The sequence below is a fragment of the Echinops telfairi genome, unplaced genomic scaffold, assembly GCF_000313985.2.
Source record: "Echinops telfairi isolate 266 unplaced genomic scaffold, ASM31398v2 ScPeMD7_2;HRSCAF=8, whole genome shotgun sequence".
Taxonomy (NCBI): Eukaryota; Metazoa; Chordata; class Mammalia; order Afrosoricida; family Tenrecidae; genus Echinops; species Echinops telfairi.
Genome location: NW_022103898.1, coordinates 66,852,959 through 66,873,670, shown reverse-complemented (window position 1 = coordinate 66,873,670; position 20,712 = coordinate 66,852,959). Strand labels below are relative to the sequence as shown.

General features: G+C 41.8%; 2 protein-coding genes across 3 annotated transcripts in view; both read right to left on the bottom strand.

Annotated features, from left to right (window-relative positions):
- Positions 1-13,356, bottom strand: part of LLPH (LLP homolog, long-term synaptic facilitation factor) — a 17,984-nt gene extending 4,628 nt beyond the window's left edge. Inside the window, exons 1-2 of one of the 2 annotated variants that reach the window (XM_045290907.1) lie at positions 13,323-13,356; positions 3,049-3,266 (exon numbers count right to left, since the gene is read on the bottom strand). In XM_045290907.1, coding sequence (XP_045146842.1) covers positions 3,049-3,259 — 211 coding nt within the window. In that variant the 5' untranslated portion in view covers positions 3,260-3,266; positions 13,323-13,356. Of the gene's footprint in view, positions 1-3,048; positions 3,267-5,290; positions 5,332-13,322 lie in introns of those variants that run through there. The other variant, XM_045290897.1, reaches the window with a different exon arrangement.
- Positions 13,357-13,359: 3 nt separating this feature from the next.
- TMBIM4 (transmembrane BAX inhibitor motif containing 4) overlaps positions 13,360-20,712 on the bottom strand; it is a 19,455-nt gene continuing 12,102 nt past the window's right edge. Inside the window, exons 3-7 of the mRNA XM_004700474.4 lie at positions 20,467-20,572; positions 18,889-18,922; positions 16,532-16,649; positions 14,634-14,679; positions 13,360-13,576 (exon numbers count right to left, since the gene is read on the bottom strand). Coding sequence (XP_004700531.1) covers positions 13,370-13,576; positions 14,634-14,679; positions 16,532-16,649; positions 18,889-18,922; positions 20,467-20,572 — 511 coding nt within the window. The 3' untranslated portion in view covers positions 13,360-13,369. The remainder of the gene's footprint in view (positions 13,577-14,633; positions 14,680-16,531; positions 16,650-18,888; positions 18,923-20,466; positions 20,573-20,712) is intronic.

The window sequence follows — 20,712 nt, the reverse complement described above, 5'->3', positions numbered from 1 at the left end:
GCCAGCAGACAGATGTATGCTGCCCGCTGTACACATGGAACTGCCCATGTCCCATGAAGAGGTGAGACAGAAGGGCTGCGAAGGAGGAGCCAAACACAAAAATAGCTGCCGCGGACTAATAGCAGAAAAGGTGGCAGTCGGAGCCGACCCAGAAGGGCCTCGGATCAGAGGTGTGTGTGGTCTGTTTCCAAAGGTCACACACACCCTGAACTCTATGCACACATGGGGTGGCTATGACTCGGAACCAATTCAATAACGCCTAACAACCATCTGACAACTAACCACCAACGTCAGGGCTGGGGTTAACCTGAGCAGAGTAGCCGGGGGGCGGGGACGCCGCTCAACGCACGGGATTCCCTCGCCCTTTACGGAGGCCTGCGTCTCAGGACCAAACTTGGCCCGGAGAGGGACGAGGCTTGAAGGTGGCATTCTCTACAAGCAACGGACTCGAACACCAAGTCCTATGGCCCCTGAACGCAGAGGGACTCTGGACTCACCTGGGCAAGTGTCCTAGGCGCACGTGCAACAAGCAGCTCACGCAAAGCGGAAGTGACTGCTCTTCCGCTTTCCGGGCAGGCCCCGCCCTCACGGGCGCGCTGCACGCCGGGAGCCGCGGCGCCCGGACGTCGTGGAGAGGCGGGTCGGTGCGAGGGAGGGCTAGAGCTTGGGGGAAGCAGTCCGCGGCCTCGGTACGCCTGCGCCCCGGCCCCATGCTGGGAAGCCGGAGACAAGTTTAAATCAGACTGCTGAATGGCGGGGGACCCTGCCTGTCTGCTCAGAGCCGATCCTTTGATCTCACACGCAGCCTCAGCGGTCGCCTCGCTACTCCTGGTTTCCGTAGACGAGTCTTGTACAGTCACGTTCTTCCCGATGCAGGATTGGGAGAAACCAAAAATCCAGACGCGGTGCTTTCGAGTCAATTCGGGAGACTTATTTTTTATTTGCACCCAAAGATTTTCCCAATCCAGATGATGGTTTTACGAGTACACGTACAGCTATTTTTAAGTTAGTAAACCGTTCGCTCTAAATATGTACTTTGTTGTCTGTCAGACGTAACTAAGCTGTTACCTGCCCACCCCTGCCCCAAATTTTTTCACGTTAGAGAAAGTTTCAAATGGTAAAATGATCACACTAATTCAGTTGTCTATTTACCCAATTACTGTAAACTACTGTTAAGCCTATGACAGTTAACATCAAACCTTTTATGTGCTTAATAGTATAGATCTTGGAACTAAGGCCTGGGGCATATTTTTGGCTCCCAAACTTAGTTGTGATTTGGATGAGCAATTGTCCCAGATGTTTCCGAGCTCCCTAATTGACCAATGCTAGATCTCATCATCATTGTTACATTATCATTGTAAGCATACTCTTCTAGCTACCCGGTACCATTTCTTAGACCTACATTTAAGACCTACAATGTGTACCAAAAGGCAGGAAATTGTTAGTGATGACCTACTTAATCTCTCCCCACTCGTCTGTCAGTTTGTCCTACTGTGGTTGGTGTCTTCTTTATGTTGCTTTACTGCTGGAGACTATGCCACCTGTATTTCAAATACCAGCAGGGTCTCCCATGGTGGACAGGTTTCATTCAATAGACCTTCCACACTAAGAACAGACGATGGGCTAGGCTGTCCATTTCTCAGGATTGAGCCAATGATCCCTGTGAACTGTAGCAAAGCACTGGCAGATAGACACGGTGCTAGAAGATGAGCCCCCAAGTTGGTAGGCACTCCAAACAAGTGAGGAAGCTCTGCCTCTTTGGAGCTGACCTTACTGATGCGGGTAGAGCAAGCTGTCAGGACCTTCAGTTGCTGACAGAGCACAACTCAAAATGAGGGGAAAACAGTGCAAACATCCATTAATAATCAGGAGATGGAATGTACAAAGTGAGAATCTAGGACAATTGGAAGTCTTCAAAAGTGAAATGGAAGCCTAAAGGTAGCTGTCGTAGGCATTAGGTGAATGAGCTGGTACTGGCCATTTTGAGTTCAACAATCTTATTCCAGAAATGGCATCATCACATTGATCATCAAAAATAAAATTTCAAGATCTAGCTTGAAGTACACTGCTGTTTGTGATAGGATAATACCCACTTGCAAACAAGGAAATCCAGCCAATACAACTATTGTGCAAATTTATGCACCAACAACTGAGGCCAATGATAAATTGAATAATTCTACCAACTTCTTAAAAATTGATCAGACACGCAGTCAAGATGTATTGATAATTGCTGGTGATTGAAATGTGAAAACTGGAAACAAAGAGGCTCAGTAGTTGGAAAATATGGCATTGGTGCTAGAAATAAAATTGGAGATAGCTTTTTCAACAATGTAAGTGATGACTATACATGTGAACTCTGCCAACCATGGCGTATCTGGGTTTGTCTATTCCTACAGTACCTATGACTTTAGGCAACCACCAAAGCCCACCTGGAATGATCCAAAATTGGGTAGTCACACAAACTGACTTTAAAGTAGGTCAGGATAGAAGAAAAACGTGGGCATGGCAGGACACGGCTTGCATGGGGGTAAAACAAAGTCAAAACGAGGAAAAGTCAACAAAATGAAAATAAGAGAATTTTACACACACACACACACTGCACCCCCACTGCTGTCCAGCTGATTCTCACTCAAAGTAACCACCTAAGACAGTGCTGTTGGGTGTCCTGGAGCCGAGTCCAACCTTATGGAGAGCAGGTGTTTGAAACGCTGCTCGTTCACGCACCATCCTCACAATTTCACAATGGCCTTGGTTGGGTTCACTGTTGCAGCCTCTGTTGTCAATCCAGAGTCGAACTGCCCTACATGGTTTTCAAGGCAGTAATCTCTCCAGAAGCAACTGCTACATCGTTCTTCGAAAGAGTGGTTCGGAGGCTGAGACCTGTGACCTCTGGTTAGCAGCTGAGTGGTTAAACACTGAACCATCAGGGCTCCTTATGCGATGGGGCTTTTAAAAGTTCGTGGGAAAATTCCATTGTCTTTTAATTCAATTTCCCAGAAGCGTTTGGAAGCCCCCTTGTACATGTGTGTGTGTAAACAAAACACCTACCTTCACCTTTTTCTTCTTTCAGCTCACACTCCATTTTCTCTTGGCAACGTGTGGGCCCTACAACAGTTGCTATCTCTTGAACATCTTTCATTAAAGCATCACCGTCTACTTTGAGAATGTTTTTAAGTCTGTTGAGCTCCTTTGGGGCATTCTTTTTTCTCTTTTCAGCACGCATTTTCCTTTTCCACTTACTCCGTAAGCTTTTAGCCATGTTTTACCTAGAAAGTTAACAAAAATACATATTTATGATCCAAATTTAGAAAGGCAAAAAGCATTGGAAAACCAGGCTAATGGCTTACTTTACAAAGGAAAGGTACAGTGTTTCGCTTTGTTCATGGTTTATGACGTTCTTATGTGCAATTCATGTGAGGATGGACGTCCTGTGTACATTCACTAAATATCAACATCAAATCAAACTTTCCTGTGTCCACTGGCAACTGAAAACCAAGCCAGTTCAGAAAGCCCCTTGAGTTTCCTTGTAAGCTGCAGAAATTTCACTTCTCAGAAATTGAAGGAACATCACAACCTTGCACAATAGCTTACAGCTTACGAAATGTTTTTATAAACACCATCTCTCAAATCAATCAAGATTTCCCCTAAGCCTGACATTTCTCCCATCTTCATCGTCCTCATTATTCATCTCCCAATTTAAAATTTGTCTATTTGAAGTCTCGTGTTTTTGTTCAACCTTCAGTCCCAGTCCCAATTCCTACACAAGCCGTCAGTGCAAGTATTTCAGAGTTGGGACCATGTCAAGCTTTTGACCAGGCCCTACCTCCTCCTTTCACTCCATCTCGCCTCACTTTCCACCACCACACCTGAGATCCAGTTACACAGGGGAAAAGTACAAATTACGTCCACCTCCACTGCTTAACACTGGTTCTTCCTTTGCCTGGGCCTTGCTCATTCAAAGGTTCATCCTTCACTAGCTAAGAAAGGGTTTCTCTGACTCAGTGGGAAGCTGGCCTCCCTTTATTATAACCACATCATCTGTTTACTTTTTCAATATGTGCTACAGTGTGAAATCAGCTAGTTTTCCTGTTTCCGGTTGGATTTGGGGCTAAGTAGGTCTCAACTAAGCAGATCTTGCTCACAGCTGCCCGCTCCCTAGCAATTTGCACATACTCACTGCCATCAGAGTTGATTCCAATTCATAGTGACTGTATGGGACCCTATAGAACTGCTTCTGTAGGTTTCCGAAACTGTAACTCTGTGAGGGGCAGGCTGGTGGTTTCAAGCTGCTGACCTTTCAGTTAGCAGCCCAACACTAACTACATCACCAAAACCAAAAATACAAACTCACTGCCATCCAGTCGATGCCAACTCAAAGAAACCTTATGGGGCAGGGTAGAGGTGCCGCTGTGGGTTTCTGAGACTGGAACTCTGGGGGTAGACAGCTCTTCGCGGGAACAGTTGGTGGGTTCGAAAGGCTGACCTTGCAGTTAGCAGCTCGGTGCATAAACAGCCCCACACACCACCAAGGCTCGCATTTACACAAGTAAAGGATAAAGGAGCCCTTTGGGTCGGAAGGCACGGCCTCGACATGGTTGGTGGCTGCAGCAATGGGTTCAAACTTGAGCATTGTGGGGTTGGCACAGGACGGGGCAGTGTTTCGTTCTCTTATACAGAGGGTTGTTGTGAGTTGGAACCAACTCGGCGGCACTTAACAATAACAAAGCATACAAAAATGCGAGTATTTGCTGAATAGTATTTACTGAATACACTCCTTGAGAGACTTTTCGGACGCCAGCAGACAGATGTATGCTGCCCGCTGTACACATGGAACTGCCCATGTCCCATGAAGAGGTGAGACAGAAGGGCTGCGAAGGAGGAGCCAAACACAAAAATAGCTGCCGCGGACTAATAGCAGAAAAGGTGGCAGTCGGAGCCGACCCAGAAGGGCCTCGGATCAGAGGTGTGTGTGGTCTGTTTCCAAAGGTCACACACACCCTGAACTCTATGCACACATGGGGTGGCTATGACTCGGAACCAATTCAATAACGCCTAACAACCATCTGACAACTAACCACCAACGTCAGGGCTGGGGTTAACCTGAGCAGAGTAGCCGGGGGGCGGGGACGCCGCTCAACGCACGGGATTCCCTCGCCCTTTACGGAGGCCTGCGTCTCAGGACCAAACTTGGCCCGGAGAGGGACGAGGCTTGAAGGTGGCATTCTCTACAAGCAACGGACTCGAACACCAAGTCCTATGGCCCCTGAACGCAGAGGGACTCTGGACTCACCTGGGCAAGTGTCCTAGGCGCACGTGCAACAAGCAGCTCACGCAAAGCGGAAGTGACTGCTCTTCCGCTTTCCGGGCAGGCCCCGCCCTCACGGGCGCGCTGCACGCCGGGAGCCGCGGCGCCCGGACGTCGTGGAGAGGCGGGTCGGTGCGAGGGAGGGCTAGAGCTTGGGGGAAGCAGTCCGCGGCCTCGGTACGCCTGCGCCCCGGCCCCATGCTGGGAAGCCGGAGACAAGTTTAAATCAGACTGCTGAATGGCGGGGGACCCTGCCTGTCTGCTCAGAGCCGATCCTTTGATCTCACACGCAGCCTCAGCGGTCGCCTCGCTACTCCTGGTTTCCGTAGACGAGTCTTGTACAGTCACGTTCTTCCCGATGCAGGATTGGGAGAAACCAAAAATCCAGACGCGGTGCTTTCGAGTCAATTCGGGAGACTTATTTTTTATTTGCACCCAAAGATTTTCCCAATCCAGATGATGGTTTTACGAGTACACGTACAGCTATTTTTAAGTTAGTAAACCGTTCGCTCTAAATATGTACTTTGTTGTCTGTCAGACGTAACTAAGCTGTTACCTGCCCACCCCTGCCCCAAATTTTTTCACGTTAGAGAAAGTTTCAAATGGTAAAATGATCACACTAATTCAGTTGTCTATTTACCCAATTACTGTAAACTACTGTTAAGCCTATGACAGTTAACATCAAACCTTTTATGTGCTTAATAGTATAGATCTTGGAACTAAGGCCTGGGGCATATTTTTGGCTCCCAAACTTAGTTGTGATTTGGATGAGCAATTGTCCCAGATGTTTCCGAGCTCCCTAATTGACCAATGCTAGATCTCATCATCATTGTTACATTATCATTGTAAGCATACTCTTCTAGCTACCCGGTACCATTTCTTAGACCTACATTTAAGACCTACAATGTGTACCAAAAGGCAGGAAATTGTTAGTGATGACCTACTTAATCTCTCCCCACTCGTCTGTCAGTTTGTCCTACTGTGGTTGGTGTCTTCTTTATGTTGCTTTACTGCTGGAGACTATGCCACCTGTATTTCAAATACCAGCAGGGTCTCCCATGGTGGACAGGTTTCATTCAATAGACCTTCCACACTAAGAACAGACGATGGGCTAGGCTGTCCATTTCTCAGGATTGAGCCAATGATCCCTGTGAACTGTAGCAAAGCACTGGCAGATAGACACGGTGCTAGAAGATGAGCCCCCAAGTTGGTAGGCACTCCAAACAAGTGAGGAAGCTCTGCCTCTTTGGAGCTGACCTTACTGATGCGGGTAGAGCAAGCTGTCAGGACCTTCAGTTGCTGACAGAGCACAACTCAAAATGAGGGGAAAACAGTGCAAACATCCATTAATAATCAGGAGATGGAATGTACAAAGTGAGAATCTAGGACAATTGGAAGTCTTCAAAAGTGAAATGGAAGCCTAAAGGTAGCTGTCGTAGGCATTAGGTGAATGAGCTGGTACTGGCCATTTTGAGTTCAACAATCTTATTCCAGAAATGGCATCATCACATTGATCATCAAAAATAAAATTTCAAGATCTAGCTTGAAGTACACTGCTGTTTGTGATAGGATAATACCCACTTGCAAACAAGGAAATCCAGCCAATACAACTATTGTGCAAATTTATGCACCAACAACTGAGGCCAATGATAAATTGAATAATTCTACCAACTTCTTAAAAATTGATCAGACACGCAGTCAAGATGTATTGATAATTGCTGGTGATTGAAATGTGAAAACTGGAAACAAAGAGGCTCAGTAGTTGGAAAATATGGCATTGGTGCTAGAAATAAAATTGGAGATAGCTTTTTCAACAATGTAAGTGATGACTATACATGTGAACTCTGCCAAGATGGAATGCACAAAAATAAAACTGACTATATCTGTGAGAAGATATAATGAGAAACTCATTATCAACCAAAACAAGGTCAGATGGAACAGGCCATCAATTAATTACTCATATGCATGTTCAGGTTGAAGCTGAGAAAACTGAAAACAAATCCATGAGATATATGGCCTTGGGTATATCCCACCACACTGTAGATATCATCTGAAGAACAGATTGGACACATTGAATACTCACAACTGAAGATCTGGGGAGTTATGGGATGACATCAAGAACATCATACATGAAGAAAGCAGAATTTAAAAATTCAAGATTAATTACTTTATGCTTAAGTGATTTATTAATTTAAATTAATAAATTTATTTTAAAATTTTAGAGAAAGATTAAAATTTAATTTAAAAAAAAAAGAATAAAAACCGGGCAGAAAAGACCAAAGTGGATGTCAGAAGAGACTCTGAAAACAAACAGAAGAGACTCTGAAAGCTACATGAATAGAAGAAACAATGAAGTAAAAGCTGGACAAAAGATTTCCAAGAAAACTTTGAGAAGACAAAGTAAAGCATTGTAATGAAGTGTGCAGAGACTTGGAATTAAAAGCCAAAAGTCAGCATATTTCAAGCTAAAGGAACTAAATAAAAAAAAAATCCAAATCTGGAGTTACAATACTAAGTATGCTGTGGGCAAAATATTGAACAGTGCAGGAAGATCAAAAGAAGGCAGAAAGTACCAAAAAGATCTGGTTACCATTCAACCATTTCAAGAAGTAGCATATGACCCAAAACCAATGGTACCGAAGGAAGAAGTTCAGCCTGCACTGAAGGCATAAGGGAAAAACTAGGCTCCAAGGAATTGCAGAATACGTTGAAATATTTCAAAATGGATGCAGCACAGGAAGCACTCGTTAGTCCATGCCAAGAAATTTGGAATATAGCTCCCTGGCCAACATATTGGAAGAGATCTATACTTGTGTCCATTCCAAAGGAAGGTGGCCAAAAAGAATGCATAAATTATCAAACAATATGAATATCACATTTAAGCAAAATTTTGCTTAAGATCATTTTAAAATGGTTGCGGCAGTACATTGATCGGAGCTGCTATATAATAAAGTTGGATTCAGAAGAGGACATTGAATAAGGGATATTATTGTTGACCTCAGATGAATCTTGGCTGAAAGTAAACAATACCAGAAAGATATATACTTGTTTCACTGCCTGTACAAAGGCATTCAACTGTGTAGATCATAACTATATATAGCATTGGGAATAGTGGGTATTCTGGATCATTGTGCTCATGTGGAGTCTGTACTTGGTGCATGGACTAACAGGCAGTTTTGAACTGCTAACCTTGCGACTAGCAGACCAATGTGTAATCACTAGTTCCTAGAAAAGGACATCGAGCTTGTTAAAGTAGAAGGTGAGCCCGAGATGGACAGAGTTGTTGCAGCAATTGGCTCAAACATAACAATTATGAGGATAACGCAGGACATAGCATCGTTTCCTTCTTTTGAACATCGGATGGCTGAATCAGAGCTGAATTCTCGTCAGGTGTGAGTCGGTTCCAACTCACAACCACCTTCTGTACAACAGAATGAAGCACCACCCAGTCCTGCCCCATCCTCAGTTATGTTTGAGCCCATTGTTGCAGCCACTGTGTCAATCCATCTTGTCCAGAATCATCTTTTTCACCGCTTCTCTGCCCCCACCGAGCATGATGCTCTTTTCCAAGAACTGGTCTCTCCCAACAACATGTAACAAGAATGTCAGATAAGGTGTCACCATCATCGCTTCTAAAGATCCTTCTGGCAGTACCAAGGCATATTGGCTTATTCTTTTCACAGCCCATGGTATTTTCCATATTGTTGTCTAACACAATAGTTCAAATGCATTGATTCTTCTTTGGTCTTCCAACTTCAATGTCCAATTTTCACAGGCATATGAGGCAATGGAAGATACCATGGTTTGCAGTCAGGTGCACTTTATTCCTCCAAATGACATCCTTGCTTTTCAACACTCTAAAGGGGTCTTGCACAAATTTACTCAATGCAATGTGTCCTTTGATCTCTTATCTATGATATTGATTGCAATTCCAGGATGACCAATCCTCGACAACTTCAATATCTTCTCCATTTATCATGTTAACTATTGGTCCAGGCATGAGGATTTTGGTCTTCTTTACATTCAGTTGTAATTCACCCCGAAGGCTGCAATCTTTGTTCTTCATCAGAAAGTGCCTCAAGTCCTCCTCACTTTCAGCAAGACAGGGCCTAGTGGACTTTTCCCCAAAGTACATTCCTTAACTACAGAAGTGCTCAGATGTTGCTGTTCCTCATTTTCCTCCTCGCTGGCTGTTCTGCCTTTGTCTCTCACACATTGCGTTGCCTGTGGCTTTAAGTCCTGCTATTTCCACTTCTTGGAGCCCTAGTAGCATAGGGGTAATGTACTGCTCTGCTACCCATAAGGTAGGCAGTACAAAACCACCAACCACTCCTCAAGAGGAAGATGAGTTAGTCTCAGAACCGATCACAAACATCTACCTATAACCCCCTCCCAGGGGGATGGACAACATAAAAGTAGGTGATGGGAGACATTGGTGAGTGTGACATGAAAAAGAATCCCTAAATTATCAAGGGTTCATGAGGGAGGGAGGGTGGGAAGCTGATACCAAAGGTTTAAGTAGAAAGAAAATGTTTTGAAAATGATGGCAACAAATGTACAAATGTGCTTGACACAATGGATGGATGTATGGATTGTGATGAGTTGTACGAGCACCCAATAAAATGATTTAAAAAAAAGTTACAGTCTCGGAAAGCCAGAGGGCAGTGCTACTTTGTCCTATAGGGTTGCCATGAGTGGGAATTGACAATGATAGTGGGTTTGGTTTTTTCCCCACCGCCTCTTCAGATTCCTAAGGTCTACACCAGACACTATTTATGCTAAAAAAAAAAAAAATAGAAACTGCACATGCCCTCTATGCTCATTCCTCAGTCTAAACAAACTCACACGTCCGTCCAGTGAGCCTTCCACAGCTATGTACCTAGGAATGACTTCAACAGCCCAGGAAAACGCATACAAAATACACTGATAGGAGAATGCAAAACTGTAGCCCACTTATGAAATATAATACTCTTATTATACCAGAAGTCTCACATGCATAGGAGACCATTGAAAACACCATGGCTCAGTTACATGCACCCTACTTAGTACACATGTGGAAGTTGGACACTGAATAAGGAAGACAGCAGAACTGACACATTTGAACTATAGGGTTGCTCGTGATATTGAAAGTAACATGAACTGCTAGAAGCACAGAAATCTGTCTTTGAAGAACAGGTAGGATGCGCTTTGAAAGCAAGGATGGTGACATTTACTTAGTTTTAAACTTTGGACATGTTGTAAGGAGAGACCAGTCCCTGGGGTAGGGCAGCATGCTTGGTACAGTGGAGGAACAGCAAAGAGAGGAAGACCCTTGGTGAGATGGGCTGACAGTGGCTGCAACAATAGGCTCCATCGTAACAATTGTGCGGATGACAGTATTTTGGTGTCGTACACAGGGTCTCTGAATCAAAACTGACTTGACAACATCCAACCACCACTATTACCACCATCACTACAAGGTTTTGAAACTTCTTTAGAACCCATTACAATCTTAAAAATTCTATTATTAGAAATCAACTGATAAATTTCTACGATTACAAAATGATGAATTGCCATTATTTTTATGAGAATAACTATTTTCCAAACCAGGAAATAACTTAGTGAAAAGAATGGCACTGTTTTCCAATTTTAAAATACCAAATCCAGTTCTGTTGGACAGTTAGACTCAGCTGTCACTTCCACAGAAGAAAGACGAGGCTGTCTGCTTCCCTAAAGATTCCGAGTCTTTGGAACCTTACAGAGGGTCGCCATGAGTGATAGATGTTATAGACAATAACCAACTGGTTAACAGTAGAGTTATTGTAAAAATGAAGCAAAAGATCAAAGGAAAGACAAGTAACTTAGCCAAGCTCCCTGTCAGGTGAAGGCATAGAATCTACTTGATAGTTTCCTGCAGGATGCTAGGTTACTAGAAGATAGTTTTGGACATTCAACAATTCACTGCTAACAATTACAACTAAAAATCTCTGGATGTTAAGTCTGGAGTCCGATTTTATTTCAATTTATCTGGGGAATGGTGCTTGTTGGAAAATCTGCCAAAGCTGCAGTGGTCGGTACACTGATCTCGCAGGCTGCGTGCTCCAACACAAACGAAGCTACAAAGCACTATTTTCCAAATATTTAAAATGTGTGTGCGTATTTAATGACACACAAACAGCTAAGACACTAATAAGTATAAGGACAGTATTTGGGGGTTCCTCTCATAGCATGAGGAGCCTTGGTGACGTGACGGTTAAAGTACTCAGCTGCCAATTTTAAGGTCGAAGGTTTGAATCCTCCAGTCACTCTATAGGAGGACATGGCACTGTTTCTGTAGATTACAGCCTTGGAAACCCTAAGAGGTGGTTCTCCTCTGCCCTGCGGGGTTACCAGAGGTCAGAATGGACTGCATGGCAGGGAGCGGAGGGTTTTTTGGTCTAACCACGAGACTGTGGTTTTATATATATATATATTAGTTTTAAAATGAAAACTGTACTTTATATTTTTAAACATCACTTTATTGGGGGCTCTTGTAATTCATTACAATCCATACGTCAACTGTATCCAATATATTAGTACATAGATTCTATCATTCTTTTCTAGACATTTACTTTCCATTGAGCCCTTGGGATCAGCTTTTTCCCTCCCTCCTCCACCCCCCGCACCCCCCCCAACCCTCATGGCCCCTTAATAGATTATTGATTATTTTCAAATCTCACACCAACCAGTCTCCCTTCCCCTCTGATTTCTGTTGTTCGTCCCCGATTGGGGGGGTATGGTTACGTGCCATTCATTGCGATCACTAACCCCTCCCTCCCCACCTCTGCCCCTCCCTGCCCCCTAGCCTTTTCGGATCTCTGTTCCCATTCCTGTTCCCGAGTTCCATGTGTTGTGAACTTTATCTCTTGCCTATTCCTGTGTACATGCTCCCGTCCAGTCCAGAGTGAAAAGTGGCACTGGGGTCATGATAGTGGGGGGTGAGGAGGCCTCAAGGGATCAGAGGTATATTGCGTGACCCATTAGTGCTCTACTGCGCCCTGACTGATTCATCCTCTCCCTGCAACCCCTCTGTGAGGGGGAAGTTCCATTGTTCACAGGTGGGCTTTGGGTCTCCGCTCCGACCCACCTCCATTCTCACCTATACATTTTTTTTTTGTTTACTGTTTGTTATGAATCTTCTCCAATGCCCAGTCTCACTGTCACCTCAGGATCACACCAGCTGGTGTGCTTCTTCCATGTAGCTTGTTTCACTATTGGGTGGCTGCTTGTTTAACTTCAAGCCTTTAAGACCCCAGACACTGTATCTTTTAATAGCCGGGCACCATCCTCTGTCTTCACCACATCTGCTTATGCACCCATTTTGTCTTTAGCGATCACGTAGGGGTGGGAGTGGAGGGGTGAACATCACAGAATGCCAATCTGTTAGAACAAAGTGTTCTTGTATTGAGGGAAGGTATGAGTCGAGGCCCAAGACCTTGGAAACCCTAAAAGGCAGTTCTACTGTCCTACAGGGTTACTGTAGTCAGAACTGACTTGATGGCAGTGAGGTTAGGGCTTTTTGGTCTAACCACATGAGACTATGGTTAAATATATAGTGTTAAAAATGAAACCTGTACTTAAAAAAAAAATTTTAAATCAAATTTTATATGTCATGTCATTTTAAAGCAAGTCTTTATTTATTTTTAAGCCTTTATTTTTTATACAGTCTATATGAAATACCATTAAAAGTTCATGCAATACTGAGATCTGTGGAATTTGTTTTATATTTTTTCTAAGTAAGATAAAATTCTTCTAGTAAAAGGAAATATATAATTTATAATAGTAAATTCACTTGTGTTTTAAAATCATAATAAAATCTAATGTTAATTAAGGAAAATTTAAAATCAGTAGACAGAGAGGAACTGATAATCTTGTCCGCCTTTGAAGTTATTTTTGAATTGCAAAATCTTCAATCTATGTGTGGGAAGTTAAGATGGAAAAAGTTAATAGAATTTTGATATTTGTCCAGATAAAGATCATTAAAGTAATTGCTATTTACCTCTCAAATTTCAAGACTTAATGTAGCAATTTCTATGTTATTTTCAATCACTTTTTATTGACTGCTTCCAAGAATCGTAACAAGTGCAGGAACAGATTGATGATATCCAGGTAGAGGCTGATGGCCGCCAGGATGTACTCTTCTGGCGAGAGCCTGTGCATCAGCGAGTGAGTGTCATAGACGATGAACCCGCAGAAAAGAAGGGCTCCGCCGGCAGCCAACACCAGCTCCACTGTCTCACTATGGAAAAACAACTGCAGACAACAGTCGTAAGTTTATGTGTGAGGACAACGATCAGAGTACTCAATGGCCTGCTGTACTGATCTGCCGCTAGATATGTATATGTAGTTAATATCGCACACAACATTGAATACAAGTACAACAATGAATACAAAGTTTGATGGAAGGTTGGCTAGGCGAGTGAATGATGAATTGCTTTTTCTCCCCTTAAACTATTCACCTGACTTTCAACAGCAGTGTTCCAATATATATTATTTAGAAATATAGTTCTCTTTCATAGTCAAATGTGCCACCAGGAGGTTGGCAATTATTAGTAAGGGTCTTTCTTTGGGACTTCACTCATTTGTTCATCCTTTTATAAATCAGTAATGCTGACTGACACAAGATTCTGATTTTATAGAGATTATTCTATAATCAATTATATATAAATATCCCAGATAATTAGAACTAAGTCTCCAATGATAAGAGCATACATTATACATTTTTTTGAGATTATTATACAGGTAGTCCCTGACTTACAACATATTCCAAATCAAAACCACACCTCAGACCATCTGTTTTGTTCTTTCTTTTCACACTAATTGTAATAAGTACTATGTAAAATGTTGCAGCATGCACTTGGCTGATGCCATCGTTATCAGCCACTTAATCGCAGACGTTCAGTCTTATGAGTTACTGCTTACAGAGCTACATCGTACAGGCCATGGGCTCATCGACATTGCCACAGCATTGAAACCAACTTTGACGCAGTCCCGGCAATAAAGTGCGAGCTTATTCAGCACTCCATGCCATCAGACCCCTTAGTTGTGAATTTCATCACTGAAGTACATTTTTTATGATTAGTTTATGTTTTATGTATGTATGCACATTGATATGTAATGTTTCCAAACCTTAAAGACAAACACCAGATCGATAAAGATACTAAGAAAAAAAGCAATAATATTGAAAACTGAAAGGAAAAAAAAGTATTCGACATATGTCAGAACCGCCTCTGATGGGGTCAGAAGTCAGGGATTACCTGCATTGGTACAGTCAGAATTATTTGTAAGCTCCTGTTCTGAAACAACTTACCTGCAAGAAGCCGGATAAGCACAAAATCCATAAAACAGTAAACAGCCTATAAAAACAAAGTATTAATAATTTAGAACATTATTCACTATAGGAAACTTTGTGAGTCCACTCAAAATTATCTGAGAAAGCAAAGAGCCTTATAAAAAGGAATCCATCCAAACTTTTGCCAAAGAATAATTAAAATGTAAGAATTCATAAATATACAATGAGGACGATGCAATATCCATCTGGAGGAGTTAGTATTTTAGGAAATGGGAAGTACAGCTGTTTATTCCATAATTGTTTTTTTTTAATTGTTTTTATGGTTTACAAAATTAGTTAAGCGTTATCATTTTTAAAGTTTTTAATTGAAGCAAAGAAAATGCTAAAATACGCAGAAAATCATTGGATGCACTGTAATTCAGAAAACTATACAATTCCTAGAACATTATACACCAACAAATGAAACAATTGCATTTTAAACCATAACTATTCTAAAACAGGCATTATCAGAGTTCCCACAAGCACTCTGTAGTCTATCCTTAAGTCTTAAAGAAAATAATTTATGCACATAAATTTGCTGCTGCTATAATTTTATGAGTTACCACTCAATTGTTACAGATAAAGTATACTTATGTAATGGAAGATAACTAAGAAATCAGTCTTTGTGATCAAACATGGGAGCTGGGAGCCCAAATACATTTATCTACAACTTCATGTCACAAGGGAGTATGTAACAAGGGCCAAACTTACCCTCTAACTACAACCCAGATAGAATATACAAAAAGCAGACACAAGATGATATTCAGAGAGGACAGAGAAAAACCAAGCCTATGTCATGAAGAGGCAGACACAGAGAGGAGGCTGTTGGCTGGAGCAGGAGTTCTGGGACAGGCGTTCTAGAGCATATACTGGAGGGAACAGAACTGGAGGGACGTCGGTTAGGAAGAGGAAGGAAAGAATGAACCATCACCTAATGCCGGGGGCTTAAGTGGAAAGCAAATGTTTTGAGAATGATGAGGGCAATGAATGTACAAATGCGCTTTACACAATTGATGTATGTATGGATTGTGATAAGAGTCGTATGAGCCCCTAATAAAATGATTTATAAAAAAAAAAAGAATGAACCGTCACCATATACATCACAAAAGTTTGTATGAAGCACCCACTCCCACACCCCCATAAATCTAGAAATCACACTCCATTCCAATTAAACTATTTAAGCAGGTTGGACAACATACGGTCAGTACCAGCGGACCTACTCTAGTCTGACATGATAAAGAAGTCTGGTCATCTGAATTACCATAAAAATAAGGAAAGAAAGGATGCTTTGCATGGCTAGCCTATTGCAAACTGTTAAATGTTGTAGCAGAAAAAAAACAGAAAGAGGCTGGGTGATTATGTGCCAACAGGAAGCCACTGGAAACTTAGAAAGGAATCTATGCATTCCTACCAGGTGAGGGCAACAGAATACCACTATACTACAGTAAAAAAAAGGATCATTCCATAGATTTGTTGAATGGAAGCAGTATGCAGGTCAATCCAGATGACCTGTAGAAGTTCTTCAACATTTGGGAGAAATTGCTTTGGCCACAAGCACGTGGTCTTGTTGGCATTTATGCAAAGGCAAAGACCTAAATATTTTAGGTAAATTTCACACTCGTAAAATATCCAAGTCTCCATCTCTAGAAAGCTGGTGTTTTTTACTTTCATTTTCACCAGAAAGGTGGAATAAAATGACTCAGTCATACATCATCCCCTATGCTTTAGGAGACAGTAGCACCTGGCTTTGGTATTCACAGAGATGCACTTGCATGCCTGCCATTGAAAAGTCAGTATCAAAGTTAGCAGTCTGGAAATTGCCTTCGATACTAACTGTAGATGCACGCATCTATTATAGACAAGAATATATAACTTACCCTGCTCCAAATTTGCTAAAGTCTCTCTTAGATTGTAGAGTATATGCAGTCAAGCCAAGAAATACTGCAGTGGTCAGTATAAACGCTTGGAGAATAATATATACATCATAGAAAGTAACTGTAAAATGAAAATATTGATTAAAAATGCAGACATTAAAAAAAGAAACAGCTCTTTCTTATATGTAATAGAAATACATACTTTATATTTTCTTCTGTACTACTTTTCCAATAAGGATAACTATGGAACAATTCCTTATTCAGCCCTGAATACTGCTCTATGTCTATGATGCAATGCGGGGGCTCCAAACAATGCAATCATATAAAACAAGGAGTCGCAGTTGTAAGCTAATGGAATCAAGGGCAAGAAAACTGCACAGCTAGTCAGTCAGGAATGGTAGCGATAGGATTCTTCAACCATTCCCATCTTAGCTACAGCTTATCACGTGTGGTGGATGTGCATTATGGCTTACATATCAGCAGTTATCATTCTAACTGGGAATCCTTGGATTATAGCACCTATTCTAGAAATAACCTAGTGGGTCAGTTCACCAGTCTCACTCAAGAAAATTGAACAAGAAAAACACTGATGCCTTCTGGGACTGACTACCATTTCTCTACTCTGCTGAGGACAGGGAACCCCCACTGCTTGTCAGTTGATCTGACTAAAGGACCGAGGAGAACTACTACGCCCTAGGGTTCCCAAGGCTGCAAATTCTTTATGGAAGTAGACTGCCTCATCTTTCTCCCACCATGCAGCCAAACCACCAACCATGCAGCTAGAAGTCCAACACTAAAACTCCCTGTGCCAACAGGGCTCCTTGCTGAACTTCTTTATATCCAAATCTGCATTTTCTTGGTACTTGGTAATGAATATGTATAGCCAAATTCCCTCCTGTGATTCTGGAATGATGCTCTGGATTCACTATGGCTATAGTAATGCAATTGCTTAATATTTTAACAAAAGACAATGTATAACCTTTTAAAAGGTTTTAAAACCAAAACCATTTAATGTAGTTTTAAGAGCTTAATTATCCAAGTCATTTATATTTCTAAATGATTCATTATTAGAATGTCTCTGTTTATATCACTATAGGAGCAGCAAGGTGAAAACAGAAAAAAAAAAAGCATGAAGTCAATTTTGATCCCTGTCAGTAATTTCAGAATGCAATTAAAAGCAGAGAAGGATGTTATAATCAGCGAGAAACAGGATTTCTCAAAGGAACCCCTCTTTGTATTTCTACTCCCAGTTCCTTAACCCGAAACAAACACTTCCAATACATTCCTCACACATGGGAGGAGGAGTCAGTAGATACACCTGAGGGTAAAAATAACAGTAAATAAACAATAATAATTGGTTTGAGGTTAAGACATTTCCATTTTACTTATTCTAGTAGTTATTACCAGACCTTTTATCAAAGAAGGGACAGGATTACCAGAATACACACATTCAATAACATTGGAAGAGAAGGGTAAAAACAATAGTGATGATGAAAAGGAGGAGATAACCCTAATGGCCATATGGAGGAACAATTTACTGTTATTAAGTATAATAGCTGACTGACCTTTTATGGAGTCAGGATTAACCAATAAATCAAGACCGAATAAATAGTGATACGTTCACTTGAGACTTTGCAACGGGCACATCCAGTAATTATACAAGGCATTTGCCTTGAAACACCTTCCTCACACCAAACATGCTAACTGCCATCAAGTCGATTCTGAGTTATAGTAAGCCCACAGGACAAAGTAGATCTGTTCACAATGGTCTCTAAATCTCAATCTGGGAGCACACAGTCTCATCTTCCTCCTGCAGAGCGGCAGGTGGACTTGAACCTCCAACCTTGCATTTAGCAGACCAACGCAACCCACTGTAGCACCACGGCTCCTTAACGCCAAGCAGAGAAACAGAAAGGACCACTGCTTTTCATGGTGCCAGGTCAGAACATGTGAAGACCTAACTTTCCATGCAGCTCAGTTCAATGCAGGTGATTCTTCCAGGCTAATCTCATGGAGCCCAAGTCTATGGCTCAAAACACATGTTATTAGCTCCTATATAGTCCCTTCAAATTAGGGAAAAGATTGCTTTTACTTGTAATTTTTTTAATGGATAAGTACAAAAGAAATAGTGCTTTCTATTCCTCTTGTTTTCCTTATTCTCCATTGATTCCATGCTAAACTGAGCAGTGTAGCGTGTAAACATTTCTTTTTTGCTAGTATTTTATGAATTTTCCCTCTATGCCACATTCTAAAAAATGACAGTCTATGATACTAAGCTTTAGCTCCAAACACCTTTTACACTAGAGATGTACTCACATTCAACAGATACCCTAGCATACAGTAGTATAATTACAGCTTACCGACAATGGCCACAGTCAGCGCTTCCAACAACGTCTAAGAAAAAGAAATGAAAATCCCGTCAATATAGATAAAATTTATACTGTCTCAAATTTTTTAATTACTAGTTCAATGTGATTCCATCTGCATGATCTCATTTCACCTTCAGGGCAGGCTTAGGTGGGACATGGGAGAGAAACCATAGAGAAAACGAGGCCTCGCTACACAAAGTAAGGGTATTTGGATGCTAGCTGTGACTCTATCACTCTTTAAATCCTATCAGACCTTTCATATCTGTAAGAGGAAGTTTATTATTTACATGTAATACAGGGAATTCTATTTTTCACACTCTCTAATGCAAATAAAAGCGAAGCTACAAATCATGTGTACTTTATAATAAAACATATCACACAAATAAATATAGGAAAAAATGAAATACTTAAGCAGCACTATTTAGGCATGAGAGAGACTCAGTGGTGCTGTCAGGTAAGCACTGGACTGTTCATTACAAGGCTGACAGGTCAAACTTCCGAACTGCTCAGAGGGAGGAAAACGAGGCTGTTTTGCGAAGGTCTCACAGCCCCAGAAACCTTCTCTAGGGTTGCTATGAGTCAGCAGGGCGCTGATGGCAGTAGGTTTGATTTTGATTTTATTTAGGTGCGTGGAGCCCTGATGGCACAGCTGCTAAGCTGCACACCAAGAGGTCAGCCGTTCAAATACACCATTTGCTTCATGAGAGCAAGGAGTGGCAGTCTGCTCCCAGAGAGACCGACAGCCTTGGAAGCTATGTGCAGATCACCACTGTCCTACATGAGTGAGAACCACTCAACAGCAAGGATTGCTGGCTTCTTTATGTGTGGCAGCATCTTGAAACTGTCCCCTGATATCCACTTTCTCTTTCTTCCCTAGTAACAGAATTTTGGGCCGGAAATATTGCTGCTCAGATTAAACATTCTGTTTTTCAGCTTCCCAAGAGCTAATTCTGGCCATGTGTTCTGAGTGTACCACTCAAAAGTGTACTGCTTCCAAATCATGCTCAAAAAACAAAGTCTTGTCCTCCCCTTCTTACTCTTATTTTTCTGAAGGGGTAACTGGGTGGACTGTGGGGAGCTATCTCATACCAGGAAACATGCAGATGGTACCTAACAATAGAAGGGAGAATAGAGAGAAAGGCCACTCGATTTTTACATGAAAGAGAAGTAAAAGACTTGACTTCAGTTGGAGGAGCCCTCGTGGTACAGTAGCTAAGTGCTGAGCTGCTAACCAAACGGTGAGCGAATGGAACCCGCCAGCCTCAGGAGAAAAAGGAGGAAGCCTGGTTCTAGAAAGCAGCCAACGTTCCCAGAACTAGACAGCAGCCAAATCAAGTCATCTGATTCCAATCCACTAGTTTTGCCACTATATACTAAAATTGACTCCAAAAACCTTTGAAACAAAATAACAGAAAACTATAAAATGACAGTTTATTTCCTAAAATACACGAATTAAAAAAAACTGTATTTGTTTTGCTGTTGTTACATAGATATGGACATACAATTCATTAAGTATGCTTGGAACTTAGGAACAAACATTAAAGGAAGAGATGTGGTCAAAATACTCACAAATGCAAAAAGCAGGTACAGGTTAAGGGGATGCTTATGTCTGTTCAGAGTCAATGCTAGAATCAAACCGAAAGATCCCAGGGCAAACACCAAAATTAAGGCAGGACTGAAAGACAAAATAGTAAAATCCTTTTTAAGTTTAAAATAGCACAAATGCCACTATCCAACTTAATAAAACCTTATATGTTTATGATAATACAGCAAAGATCTACAACAAACTACACTGGTACACATGGCAACTGGAAA